Source organism: Lacerta agilis, chromosome 7, assembly GCF_009819535.1.
Source record: "Lacerta agilis isolate rLacAgi1 chromosome 7, rLacAgi1.pri, whole genome shotgun sequence".
NCBI lineage: Eukaryota > Metazoa > Chordata > Lepidosauria > Squamata > Lacertidae > Lacerta > Lacerta agilis.
Window position 1 is genome coordinate 65,367,329 of NC_046318.1, and position 14,619 is coordinate 65,381,947.

At 41.4% G+C, this 14,619-nt stretch overlaps 1 protein-coding gene across 2 annotated transcripts in view; it reads left to right on the forward strand.

The window, feature by feature from the left end:
* The window catches only part of ATP6V1C1 (ATPase H+ transporting V1 subunit C1), a 30,187-nt gene extending 15,785 nt beyond the window's left edge, over positions 1 to 14,402 (forward strand). For both annotated transcript variants that reach the window (XM_033155706.1, XM_033155707.1), the window contains exons 6-13: positions 5,882 to 5,973; positions 6,611 to 6,709; positions 8,389 to 8,457; positions 9,292 to 9,384; positions 9,472 to 9,565; positions 11,278 to 11,375; positions 12,968 to 13,094; positions 13,763 to 14,402. In XM_033155706.1, the coding sequence (XP_033011597.1) occupies positions 5,882 to 5,973; positions 6,611 to 6,709; positions 8,389 to 8,457; positions 9,292 to 9,384; positions 9,472 to 9,565; positions 11,278 to 11,375; positions 12,968 to 13,094; positions 13,763 to 13,858 (768 nt within the window). In that variant the 3' untranslated portion in view covers positions 13,859 to 14,402. The remainder of the gene's footprint in view (positions 1 to 5,881; positions 5,974 to 6,610; positions 6,710 to 8,388; positions 8,458 to 9,291; positions 9,385 to 9,471; positions 9,566 to 11,277; positions 11,376 to 12,967; positions 13,095 to 13,762) is intronic.
* The last annotated feature ends 217 nt before the right edge of the window (positions 14,403 to 14,619 follow it).

The window sequence follows — 14,619 nt, forward strand, 5'->3', positions numbered from 1 at the left end:
TCTGAGGTTGTTGATATTTTTTTCCGGCAATCTTAATTCCGGTTGGGGATTCATCCAGTCCAGCCTTTCGCATGATGAATTCTGCATATAAGTTAAATAAGCAGGGAGACAATATACAGCCTTGTCGTACTCCTTTCCCAATTTTGAACCAATCAGTTGTTCCAGATCCAGTTCTAACTGTAGCTTCTTGTCCCACATAGAGATTTCTCAGGAGACAAATGAGGTGATCCGGCACTCCCATTTCTTTAAGAACTTGCCATAGTTTGCTGTGGTCGACACAGTCAAATGCTTTTGCATAGTCAATGAAGCAGAAGTAGACGTTTTTCTGGAACTCTCTGGCTTTCTCCATAATCCAGCGCATGTTTGCAATTTGGTCTCTGGTTCCTCTGCCCCTTCGAAATCCAGCTTGCACTTCTGGGAGTTCTCGGTCCACATACTGCTTAAGCCTGCCTTGTAGAATTTTAAGCATAACCTTGCTAGCGTGTGAAATGAGTGCAATTGTGCGGTAGTTGGAGCATTCTTTGGCACTGCCCTTCTTTGGGATTGGGATGTAGACTGATCTTCTCCAATCCTCTGGCCACTGCTGAGTTTTCCAAACTTGCTGGCATATTGAGTGTAGCACCTTAACAGCATCCTCTTTTAAAATTTTAAATAGTTCAGCTGGAATATCATCACTTCCACTGGCCTTGTTGTTAGCAAGGCTTTCTAAGGCCCATTTGACTTCACTCTCCAGGATGTCTGGCTCAAGGTCAGCAACCACATTACCTGGGGTGTATGAGACCTCCATATCTTTCTGGTATAATTCCTCTGTGTATTCTTGCCACCTCTTCTTGATGTCTTCTGCTTCTGTTAGGTCCTTTCCACTTTTGTCCTTAATTGTGGTAATCTTTGTACGAAATGTTCCTTTCATATCTCCAATTTTCTTGAATAAATCTCTGGTTTTTCCCATTCTGTTATTTTCCTCTATTTCTTTGCATTGCTCGTTTAGAAAGGCCCTCTTGTCTCTCCTTGCTATTCTTTGGAAATCTGCATTCAATTTCCTGTATCTTTCACGATCTCCTTCGCATTTTGCTTGTCTTCTCTCCCCCGCTATTTGTAAGGCCTCATTGGTCAGCCACTTTGCTTTCTTGCATTTCTTTTTCATTGGGATAGTTTTCGTTGCTGTCTCCTGTATAATGTTACGAGCCTCCATCCACAGTTCTTCAGGCCCTCTGTCGACCAAATCTAAATCCTTGAACCTGTTCTTCACTTCAACTGTGTATTCATAAGGAATTTGATTTAGATTGAATCTTACTGGCCCAGTGGTTTTTCCTACTTTCTTCAGTTTAAGCTGGAATTTTGCTATAAGAAGCTGATGATCTGAGCCACAGTCAGCTCCAGGTCTTGTTTTTGCTGAGTGTATAGAGCTTCTCCATCTTTGGCTGCAGAGAATATAATCAATCTGATTTCGATGTTGCCCATCTGGTAATGTCCATGTGTAGAGTCGTCTCTTGTGTTGTTGGAAAAGAGTGTTTGTGATGACCAGCTTGTTCTCTTGACAGAACTCTATTAGCCTTTGCCCTGCTTCATTTTGATCTCCAAGGCCAAACTTTCCAGTTGTTCCTTTTATCTCTTGACTCCCTACTTTAGCATTCCAATCCCCTATAATGAGAAGAACATCCTTCTTTGGTGTCATTTCTATAAGGTGTTGTAAGTCTTCATAGAATTGGTCAATTTCAGTTTCTTCAGCACTGGTAGTTGGTGCATAAACTTGGATTACTGTGATGTTAAAAAGGTCTGCCTTGGATTCGTATCGAGATCATTCTATCATTTTTGAAATTGCATCCCAGTACAGCTTTCGCCACTCTTTTGTTGACTATGAGGCCCACTCCATTTCTTTTATGGGATTCCTGCCCACAGTAGTAGATATGATAGTCATCCGAACTGAATTCGCCCATTCCTGTCCATTTTAGTTCACTGATGCCTAGGATGTCAATGTTTATTCTTGCCATCTCATTTTTTACCACATCCAGCTTACCAAGGTTCATGGTTCTTACATTCCAGGTTCCTATGCGATACTTTTCTTTACAGCATTGGACTTTCCTTTCGCTTCCAGGCATATCCGCAACTGAGCGTCCTTTCGGCTTTGGCCCAGCCGCTTCATCAGCTCTGGATCTACTTGTACTTGTCCTCCGCTCTTCCCCAGTAGCATGTTGGACGCCTTCCGACCTGAGGGGCTCATCTTCCAGCGTCATATCTTCTATATGCCTGTTGTCTTTGTCCATGGAGTTTTCTTGGCAGGGATACTGGAGCGGCTTGCCAGTTCCTTCTCCAGGTGGATCACGTTTGGTCCAAACTCTCCGCTATGACCTGTCCATCTTGACCTGTCCATAGCTTCCCTGAGTAATTCAAGCCCCTTCGCCACGACAAGGCAGTGATCCATGAAGGGGCACAGTGGGTGGTATCCCCCTATTTTACAGAGAGCAGGACCATTAAAATTAAGACTGAAGTTAGCCATGGCTATTACTTTAGCTGGGACTACTCTGAGTAGGATGAGCATTTCTGGAAAACCCATGTGGATTTTCAGCCTTGAAACAACAGTCCTGTGATTTTGAAACTATTCTATTGGAACATCTTATGAAAAAAGTTGTTTCAAGGCTGAAAATCCACATGGGTTTTCCAGAAAGGATCCAAGACCAGACCTAGTTAGAATTAAAAAAATAAAATAAAATAAATCTTTGATGGAAAACTCTATGGTTAAGATCCACAGGCTGCCAGAAAAAAAATGCTGGGAGTCCAGGGCAACAGTACCTCTTTTGTTGTTGTTGTTCAGTCGTTCAGTCATGTCCGACTCTTCGAGACCCCATGGACCAGAGCATGCCAGGCACGCCTGTCTTTCACTGCCTCCCGCAGTTTGGCCAAACTCATGCTAGTCGCTTTGAGAACACTGTCCAACCATCTCAACCTCTATTGTCCCCTTCTACTTGTGCCCTCCATCTTTCCCAACATCAGGGTATTTTCTAGGGAGTCTTCTGTTCTCATGAGGTGGCCAAAGTACTGGAGCCTCAACTTCAGGATCTGTCCTTCCAGTGAGCACTCAGGGCTTATTTCTTTAAGGATTGATAAGTTTGATCTTTTTGCAGTCCATGGGACTCTCAAGAATCTCATCCAGCACCATAATTCAAAAGCATCAATTCTTCGGCAACCAGTCTTCTTTATGGTCCAGCTCTCACTTCCGTACATTACTACTGGGAAAACCATAGCTCTAACTATACGGACCTTTGTCGGCAAGGTGATGTCTCTGCTTTTTAAGATGCTGTCTAGGTTTGTCATTGCTTTCCTCCCAAGAAGCAGGCGTCTTTTAATTTCGTGACTGATGTCACCATCTGCTGTCACCATTTGCAGTGATCATGGAAATCTCTCACTGCCTCCATTTCTTCCCCTTCTATTTGCCAGGAGTTGATGTGACCAGTGGCCATGATCTTAGTTTTTTTGATGTTGAGCTTCAGACCATATTTTGCACTCTCCGCTTTCACCCTCATTAAAAGATTCATTAATTCCTCCTCACTTTCTGCCATCAAGGTTGTGTCGTCTGCATATCTGAGGTTGTTGATATTTCTTCCGGCAATCTTAATTCCAATTTGGGATTCATCCAGTTCAGCCTTTCGCATGATGAATTCTGCATATAAGTTAAATAAGCAGGGAGACAAAATACAGCCTTGTCGTACTCCTTTCCCAATTTTGAACCAGTCAGTTGTTCCATATCCAGTTCTAACTGTAGCTTCTTGTCCCACATAGAGATTTCTCAGGAGACGGATGAGGTGATCAGGTACTCCCATTTCTTTAAGAACTTGCTGTGGTCGACACAGTCAAATACATCTGGGTAGGCTTGTCTAAATCAAATTGGTTTTAGCTCGCATTGAAAAGGGTGCAGTGAAGGTGCCTGCCTGACGTCAAAAGGCAGGGAGTTCCAAAGTGTGGGTGCTGCCACACTGAAAGACTGATTTCTTACAAATGGAGAATGAGTATTATGTGGCAACAGATCAAAGCAGAAAAATGGCCATATATGGGGTAAGGCAATCTCACAAATAAACTCTCTTTTGAACTATGGCCTCTCCCTAAAGAGCAATAAAGGACTGTTCCTGGTGCCTCCTCAGCTACTCCCGTAAAGCCTCAAAGTAGCCCTGGACAAATACAATTTGGAGGCTTTCCTCTCTTTTTGCTACCTGTATTTAGTGCTGCACCCTTTTCTTCTTCATCCCCTAGTTCCTCCTCTCCTGGCCAGGTCTGCAAGATTCAAATCCAGCTTGCACTTCTGGGAGTTCTCGGTCCACATATTGCTTAAGCCTGCCTTGTAGAATTTTAAGCATAACCTTGTTAGCGTGTGAAATGAGCGCTATTGTGCAGTAGTTGGAGCATTCTTTGGCACTGCCCTTCTCTGGGATTGGGACGTAGACTGATCTTCTCCAGTCCTCTGCCCACTGCTTAGTTTTCCAAACTTGCTGGCATATTGAGTGTAGCACCTTAACAGCATTATCTTTTAACATTTTAAATAATTCAGCTGGAATATCATCACTTCCACTGGACTTGTTATTAGCAGTGCTTCCTAAGGGCCATTTGACTTCACTCTCCAGGATGTCTGGCTCAAGGTCAGCAACCACACTACCTAGGGTGTACGAGATCTCCATATCTTTCTGGTATAATTCCTCTGTGTATTCTTGCCACCTCTTCTTGATGTCTTCTGCTTCTGTTAGGTCCTTCCCACTTTTGTCCTTTATTATGGTAATCTTTGGATGAAATGTTCCTTTCATATCTCCAATTTTCTTTAACAGATCTCTGGTTTTTCCCATTCTGTTGTTTCCCCCTATTTCTTTGCATCGCTCCTTTAAGAAGGCCCTCTTGTCACTCCTTGCTATTTTTTGAAAATCTGCATTTTGTTTCCTGTATCTTTCACTATCTCCCTCGCATTTTGCCTGCCTTCTCTCCTCCGCCATTTGTAAGGCCTAATTGGACAGCCACTTTGCTTTCTTGCATTTCCTTTTCATTGGGATGATTTTCATTGCTGCACTTAAGGTGCACTTAAAACTGAGAGGAGTTTCAAGAGCCATTTGATAGTGTATGGAGGTTAAATGTCCAAAGGGGGAGGAATTCGAATTCCACTTGGTGTGTGAAAGCCCTTGGGTAAATCTCAAGTATTTTTCTGTATCCCACCCCCACATCATTAGAGACTTCAGTGACTGTTCTAGCAAAGTGTAAGCTCCATTTAAATGGGTCATACATGCTACAAAATAATGCTATTTCATTACTTCTGAGAATAATTTTCTGTGTTTAAAAAAAGTTCATAAAAAGGGGATTTCAAGTCATAATCCTTTCTAAGTCAGTTACAGATTTTTGAACTCGGTTTACTAATACAGTCATACCCTGGGTTGCGCTTGCTGTGTTCACTGCGGGATGTGAACGCGCCGAACCTGGAAGTACCGGAACGGGTTACTTCCGGGTTCGGCGCTTCGTGCATGCGCAGAAGTGCCGAATTGCAACCTGCGCATGCACAGACGTGGTGCTGCAGGTTACGGACGCTGCAGGTTGTGAACACGCCTCCCACACAGATCGCGTTTGCAACCCGAGCGTCCACTGTATAGTTTACTTCTTTAAAAAAAACTGTGTGTAAGTGATAATCTGTGGCCTTCTTCATCCTGGTGTCCTCCAAGGGCTTATGGAAACTCTAGTCCAAAACATCTGGACGGTAACATCTGGAATGCTGCCCAGTGAATGTTGTTTCATTTTCCTAGCCTGATACTCATTTGCACATAATCGCCATTTTTATAGGAAAGTCTAATGCAGTATTTAAATGCTTCTTAGAAAACACTGATACAGTTTTGCTTCTGAATTTTGTTCTTTAAAGGGAGTGACTCAGATTGATAATGACCTGAAGGCAAGGGCGTCTGCATACAACAACCTGAAAGGCAACCTTCAGAACTTGGAAAGGAAGAATGCGTGAGTTGTCTTCTTCTATAAGGCAATCTGAAAGCAGGCTGCTGAATTTGATATGTTCAATATGACTTTTGATTTCTGAATTCATACATTTCTCAGGTAAGGGCCTAAATTAGCAGACTGCCCTACCTCTGGGTTTGAACGTACTGTACAAGTTAATGGTGGAGTTAAAGCCACATTTGAAACAAGCTAAGAAAAGAACCTGAAAAAAGAGGGAAGAAACATATTTGCTGTCATGTTGAAGTCATACAGAGAATTGTACAACAACCAGCCATATAGCTCAACTTGTTAAGTCTTTGAGTATCACAGCACATGATCTTTGTTTTCAGATAACATTGTCACATCACAGCTATAATAGAAAATTTAAGTGGTGGGCTCTGCATTCTGCATATCATGCAAGTTTATCTGAAAACTTGGGATTTCATAATTTACCAAGTTTAAGTTATCCAGTCACTTGGATTGAGATTTTGGCTGCTTGTCAGTAAAATAATTGATTGGTTTTGGGGCATGTCTAATTGATTATATCACATCAGGAGCACTATAAAAATTGTAGCTATTCGCCACCAAAAGTCTTATTATTCAGATCAAATTAAATATAAGAATTATACACTCATTTCTTTATCTTCTTTTTCTTTAACAGGGGAAGTTTGCTAACCAGAAGTCTGGCTGAAATTGTAAAGAAAGATGACTTTGTACTTGATTCTGAATACTTGATTACGTTGCTAGTGGTTGTACCAAAGTAAGTCTTCTCCTGGTCCCAAAAAGAATCCTTGCTGAAACGTAAAGACAAGCATACAGAATGTAATAAGAGGAAGGGATATTTCACAGCATGGTTTGTTTCCTGAAACTGCTATGTTACCATGGAATAATTAAAGGCACATGTGGGAATGTGCAGTCCACTTCTAAGGGGCAGGGGAACGGGCATTGCCTTTACATCGTCTCAACATCAGCAAAAGCACTCAATGTTTCCATTGTAAGTTTACGCCCTCTCACAAGCACTGCAAAATCTGTCCATTTATGAAGTCAGTCAAGAGAAATCTACCTAAGCTGTGAAAACTGCCCTTCAGGTTTCAGAAATTCTCATTGATTTGCTCTAACCTATTGAAGTGTTTAGCTTGTAAATTGGATTTACTCAAGTCAGTCAACATTTTGATTCTTATCACTGCATTTATCTTCCCTGCCCTACCTCTCTCTATATTAGCCTGCAATCTTAGTAAAGTATTAGCAGGCCAGGCAAACGAGGCTATTCTTTGTAATAATTAAATGTATTTTAATGTTTGATTAAATGTATTTTAATGTTTGATGGAAGCCGCCCAGAGTGGCTGGGGAGACCCAGCCAGATGGGCGGGGTACAAATTATTATTATTATTATTATTATTATTATTATTATTATTATTATTATATTTTAGTCAATGTAAATTGTGTTGAGGCTGTATTGGTCGAAGGATGCCAATAGCTCATGGAACCTACTTGCTTAAAAAAAATTAAAACTGGAAATACTTGCTAAAAAGTTATTGTCTTGGGAAAAGAAGACATTTTTAGGCCAATAAAGAGTTGAAACTAAAGAACAAGGTGTTGAGTTTAGCTTCTTGCTTAATTATGTAGAACATTCTGTACATCTAAAATTATATACACAACAAAAACTTAGTTTTATATTTCTATATTTAATTTTACCCCATGCCTGTTTTATTCTGCATGTTGAATGGGGCTTTGCAGTGCAAACCTATGCATATTTGCTTTTAAAGTAAGTGTCCATAAAAATGCAATGAAAAATATGCACTTTGAGTTGTTGTTTTTGTTGTTTTTGTTGTTGTTGTTATACCTCATCCATCTGGCTGAGTGGCTTGCAGTATATCTAAAAACATAATAAAAACATCAAGTATTAAAAGTTTGATCTCTGCTCTAATGCACAATGTTCTACCCTGTGAAAACCAGGAGTGCTTTTTCCTATGCAATAAAAACAAGAGTTTGCAATAGGTAATGTTCATTACAACAACTTCCTTGCAAGTCCTGTGTCAACAGTATGATCTTAAAGCTGTACTAGAGAACTTAAGTATGTCTAAGTCTGAAGCTGTAGGCACCACTGGGAATGAATCCCTGGAGTTCAGAGTAAATTGAGTAAAGATACATACAATAGTGCTATAAAACTATTTCCTGACTTAGCACCTGACAGAGCAACATCTGATGCAGTGCAGCGTTCTTCTGTAGATGGAAAGGAAACTAGGCAGCTCCTCTGTGTATTCACGGAGAAACCTGGAGCACACATTAGATGGTTCCTTGGATCCTGGGTGTATCCTGTGTGTACACCCAGTGTATCCTGAAAACACTTGTGGTGCTGACAGTGGCAAAAAGAACTTTGTGCTCCCCTCCCCAGGGATTTTTGTTAAGGCAACTAATGCTTAGCTTTTCCATCTTTAGGATAAATTATAATGACTGGATGAAGCAGTATGAAACTTTAACGGATATGATAGTTCCACGATCCAGCAAGTAAGTTTGATTCCACTTACTTAGGAACACAGTTGAAAATAGGCTGATGTACTCCCCAAAAATGGAGAAACAGCTTTTGGAGACTCGGTTTGCCCAGTACTATAACAACCCCCCCTTCAAAAGTTAGTTCTCTTTTAGAATTCTTTCATCACCTTGTGATTTGAGTCTTTGAATCAGGTCTGGTTCCAGTAGCGCCCAGTAATGTGTGCAGCCAGCTGTACTGTTGGCCACAGTCCAACCACATGGTACAATTGTTAAGAGAGGTGATGTTCAAAAAAGCATATTTTTGTCATGGTCTCATTTGGACTTGAAGGTGGAAAGTCCAGTAATCTTCTACTGGGCCAACTGCATTAGAGAAAACTTTGGTTTGCACAGAATTTGTTTTATGGGAACTCTCATTCTCGCCCCTCCTCTGAAGCAGTATCTGTTCTTCAGTTCTAATGCTCCATTCACTTTACTAAGCAGGCAAGATCGGGAAAGCTACTGAAAGCTGTTAAGTAGTGTTGCAAATTTGAGGTCATTTTCTGAGAGAACACTTAAATTGCACTCAGCGGGTTTAATGCAGCTAGCTTTGCTCGGAAAGGACAAAGCTTTGAATGTGAAATGCGACTCGAGCACTTCTCCTGTGAAGCATGGCAAAGGTGAGCTGCAATTACTCCTCTAATAGAGGTACACCACCTGTAAGCCTAGCACTGTAATCTGAAGCAGTACAACTGTGCAGCAGCATATAAGCTGTTTTTGCTGGTCTTGCGTTACAGGTTACAGTTTTTATTGCAGTATGTCTGTTTCATTGTTTTTTGACCTGTGCTCCCTGGCGTCTTTCGTTCTTTGCAGTGTTCTTTCGGAGGACCAGGATAGTTATCTCTGTAATGTCACCTTGTTCAGGAAGGCCGTGGATGAGTTCAGACACAAAGCCAGGGAAAACAAGTAAGTGGTCCTCCCAGGTTGTTTTTTTTTTTTGCCGAACAGCAATTGTAAAGCAACCTTCAATGGTCTGCTGATCTCCCGATGCAGGTTTATGGTCCGCGACTTTCAGTATAATGAAGAAGAGATGAAGGCAGACAAGGAAGAAATGAACAGGCTGTCTACTGATAAGAAGAAACAGTTTGTAAGTTCAATGTGTGTAAAATAAATTTGAAGATGATTCTTCAAACCCCCCCCCCCCAATAGTTCTTCCTTCCCTACATCTGCCTTTAGGGACTATTGAAAATAATTCATTGATATATAAGAAACATTGCAGTAAATGCAGAGTGAGCAAAACAGCCTTTGACAGTAGGAAAGCTGTTATAGTAATTGTAGGTTACAGTTTGGGCTACGCTTTCTAGTGCTTGGCTATTTAGTTTTCTGGATGGCATTGGGATATGTCAGGGCCCTAGAGCTGTCTGCAAAGGCTGTGAGACAGATCAGCTCCCACCCAGTGCCCGTTACCTCTACAGAAGGAGAATTTGTTGTGTGGGTCCCTTCCTACATGTAAGCTGTCAGATGTTTCTGTGTAGTGCCCAGTGTAGTGAGGATTGCTACCATTTCTGTGGTTCTGAATGCATTACATACATCTCCTGCTGGAGGTGCCCTATTTAATTTCTGAAAGACAAAGATCCATGCCAGTGGATAAGCTTGTTCCGTTTTCTTTGTGTCTACATTTTCCTGAATAATTTAATGACTCTCTTAAAGCTGCTTCCCTCCATATGAACCTGCCTATCCAGTAAGATTATCATTGGAAGCTCTTCTCAAAGCCCCCTGCCTTTAGAAGTGATGGGGGCGGGGTGTTTGGGGAGAGGGCCTTATTGGGAGTGGCATCCCACCTGTGGAATCTCTTCCTGGTAGCCATCATTATGGGTTGTATCCAATGCTCCATGTGCGTTCTGCTGGTGTAACAGGATTTCATTTTCCTCTCAACCCACACATGCCCCCCAGATCTGCCCCAGAGGTTCCCCCAACCCTCCAGAGCTGGTTTTGAGAGAGGGGTGCTGATGAGGACAGGCGAGGAAGCACCACTGAGTCCATGGAAATGCATTGTGCCAGTGCAACTGCAGCCTTGGATACTGTCCTATGCAGTGCCTTTTTCTTTTAAGAAAATGTTTAGGGGCACAGTGGTACCCCGCTAGACGAAAATAATTCGTCCCGCGAAAATTTTCGTCTAGTGCGTTTTTCGCTAAACGAGGGAAAAAAAGACGAAAATTTTTCGTCTTGCGAGGCAGCCCCATAGACTTTTTCATCTAGCGGGGCAGCCTTCCGCTAGACGAATGCCTTCGTCTAGCGAGTTTTTCGTCAAGCGAGGCATTCGTCTAGCGGGGCACCACTGTACTCTCATTTTCCTACTCATATTGAAATACTGCCCCTCAATCAGGCCAAACTTAGATCCTCAAAATGTTTAGGGGTATGCGTACCCCCATGTCCCCCCAGAAAAAGCACTGGTTGGTCCTATGTATTTTTGATGCCAGGTGAAGACGGTGTCCCCCCCCCCCCAAATCATCATTTTAATCTGTGACTAGGTGAACCCTTGACTTGGTCTTTTATGTAATTTCTGTATGTATTTTTGTTTCTGTTGTTTTTATATTGCTGTTTTATAGTTTTAGGTAAGCTCCCTCTGTCTTCATATGGAAAGGCAGGAAATAAATGCTTAAAATGACAAGATGTTGATGTTCAGAATCTCAGTTTCACCAGCCAAATGATGCTTCCATTATCTCATCTTGGCATGCTTTGGCCTGTTCATTCTGTAGAGCAGCTGCAGTAACGTTGTCCTACACAAAACATATTTGAATACAGTGCAAAGTCTCCTGATGCTTAAAATGACTTCTTGCTTTTCCTTTCTGATTACAGGGGCCTCTAGTACGATGGCTGAAAGTAAATTTCAGTGAAGCTTTCATTGCGTGGATTCATGTGAAAGCGCTGAGAGTCTTTGTTGAATCAGTTTTGAGGTATTTTTCTTTATAGATGAGCTATTGCTCCATTCCTTCAAGAATCACTAGTGTTCCACATGTTTGGTCTAGTGAATCTTGGTAGTTGTGCTCTCTTGCACAAACACCAGGATTATCTGAATCAGATTACTATTTACGCATTAACTAGGAACAAGGGCAATTTACTAAAGCAATCAGACAAGCAGTGAGATTATTTTAATATTCAATTTTCGTGATATTCCAGATACTTCCATGAACCACAAGGCAGAGAGGTGATCTTCAAATCTCCCCCTTATCCTGCTGTCAGCTGTGCTACTTGTCTTATCATGCTGTTCCAAAGGGCATCCCTGGAACATATTTGGGGAGGCAGACAGTAGCACAATGGGCTGCAGAAGGGATGAAAATTCCGCCCCCTCACCTTTTCACTAATGGGAGCCTCCACTGGAGCAAAGTGCCTTCTTTCAGCAGAGGGACATGACATATATCAAATTGATTGCTGTTGTTCTCAAGAGCTAGAGGCAATGGAGTGCAGTAAGGAGATTTCGCAGGAAAATGCTTTAACAATTTTATGACAGCTGATTCTTAAACTGAGATAGCAAATGCAGGAAATATGATTACATACATACATACATAAATTTTATTTGTATGCTGCTTTTCCACAGTTCCAATCATGCTCAAGGTGGCTTACAACATGAAAAAATATCATAAGGATTCATAAACAATAAAGAATAAGTTTAAAAATACACAACCAAACTGAACAGTTTCTACATTAATCACAACAAGATCTGAAATAAAGATACGAAACAACAACAGCAACCCTCCCCAGCAAAAACCCCCAAACAACACCCCAGCCCAAGAGTCTGTTTAGCAGCCTCAGCTTCTGTAGCCAGAGTCAGGGCCCTGCCATCCCAGGCCAGGTGGAGAAGCCTGCAAGGCAAGGAGCAGGTCTTCCAGGACCCACAGCCAATATGCTCCAATGATGATTCCAAAACCTTTGAATAAGACAAGTGTTCCAGAATACGAGCGTTATCCCTTTCAGATACCTGTTTTTCCCTCTTTTCTTATCCTCCTGCCTGTTAATTAGGCTTAGAGCACAAAGAGTGAACAGGTGCTTACGCAGAAACTTTTTAAATGTTTGATTTTTATTGACAATTTTTCTAAACAATACAGCGAACAACAGCTGGTACCGAGACCCTTGAGCTTCATTAATGGCAGAGCTCAACGTCCTTGGGAATTATGCTGCCCCTTCATAATAGTATATTTCCAAAATAACTGGCAGGAGTGGTGACTTTGGCCCCTCTCCATAGTCTTTACTGTATTCCCCATCCACCCATGCTAATTTACATTGTCAGGTTCATTGCTCATCTAAGGTTAATTGTCATACTCCATGAAACCATCATGTAACAAAAATAATAATTGGATTCTTATGAAGCACATGCATATTCCATCACCATATCCCCACCTCCATGATGGGCAGAGAAGCCTTAACATTTGATCAAGCTGAACTGGCTGCCCCACTCACTGTATCACTAATGGTGACAACAATTGCGTTCCAGAAGTCTCAGAACTGAAGCATATCCCCAACAGCTCTTAAAATTACTTTGCTCTTCTAGGTATGGTTTGCCAGTGAACTTCCAGGCTATGCTCCTTCAGCCCAACAAGAAAACAATGAAGAAATTGAGAGAGGTTCTGTATGACTTGTACAAGCACCTTGACAGCAGCGCAGCAGCAATCATTGATGTAAGTAACTTGCATTTTTATGATGTCCACCTACAATTCAAATTGTTGGAGTTGCGTTGACTCAGAATTTTCTTTCACCAAGGAGACACTTATCTGGTTCAGCCACATGTACCAGCATGGGAGCTGGTGCTGATTGGACAGTTTATAAGTTTGCACGGATGTTGGTAAAGTAGAAACATGGTTGATTTGTAGTCTTAGGTCCTGCTAGAAGGGATGGCCCTGTGCAAACTACTAAAGCAGTAATCACAGTGTCTTGAGTGCCACAGTGGCAGATTTGGAACAATCATCTCCCATTCAGCATCACTTTGTGCCATGGAAACTCTGTTGATAGAGGTAGATGATGTCATTTATCAATCTGGGACTGGTTGAGAGTCTTATTAAATTCTGATGTTTCCCAGCTATCACTTTTTTAAAAAATTAAATGTTTGTGTTGTGTGGAAGTGGAGAAAATCTTGAAATCTTGCTTGTCAAGCATATGTTCTGTCACAAAGCTATGACCCTTCCCCAGTGGGAAGGAAATTTTAAAATGTACCAAAAAGATAAAATTCAGGTGGTTTGTGTTTGAGTCTGAGCAATAGTACTTGTACGTGTTTAAAGAAAATATGTGGCTACTAACTCTCCTGCTAAACTCTTAGTTATTGAGTTAAAAAAACACTTGTCTTTTATAGGCAACTATGGATATTCCAGGTTTGAACCTCAGTCAGCAAGAATACTACCCCTATGTGTACTACAAGATAGACTGCAACTTGCTCGAATTTAAGTAGATGACATCTGACCCTGACCATCCTCACATAATATTGGTGTCTAAGAAGAAAAGGTTGAAGAATGGTGATGCTCCTAACTCTCTCCTGTAAACCTGTGCTTGCTTGCTTCCTCCCTCGCATAGGAGAATAATCCCCATAGTGGTCCATCCCTTTGACATTTTCTTTTAAAAGAGAAATGTAAGTATCACTTTTAAATTGATCAGGTCTGTAAATGTATATTGAGAGAATCAGAGTGTATTTATAAATAGTCCTTATTTAAAAAAAGTTTTTAAAGGGTCATTCCTCTTTCGTACCGTGGTCTGCATCAATTCCATTGACTATCCTCCGGGAAGAACTTGTTTACAAAGGAAGATTGTGGGGAGAAAACTTAATGCCATTTTGTTCACCGTGTTTCATAGATATAAAACTTGTAAACATTGTTATTGAATTGTGATGTAAAATATGTGGAGATTGATATTCCGTCTGTGCTTTCTGAATGTTTTAAACTTATGCACTGGAAACATTCACAGGAGAAAAATAAAAGCACCTGTACTACTGTATTGACTGCTTTGTCTCACTCTGGTATAATTTTGTCAAAAGCTGGTAGGAACCATTTTGAGAGGTGAGATTCATACGCTGGGTGCCAAAGCAAGCAAATAGATTTGTGGTGGTCATAAATGAAGCCAATCAATAATGAACAATCGCTGGAAGGAATTGGTGGGGCTGGCAGGGGGAGAACAGATGAAGAACTACAGGACAATAATCAATAAGAGTACCTTCAT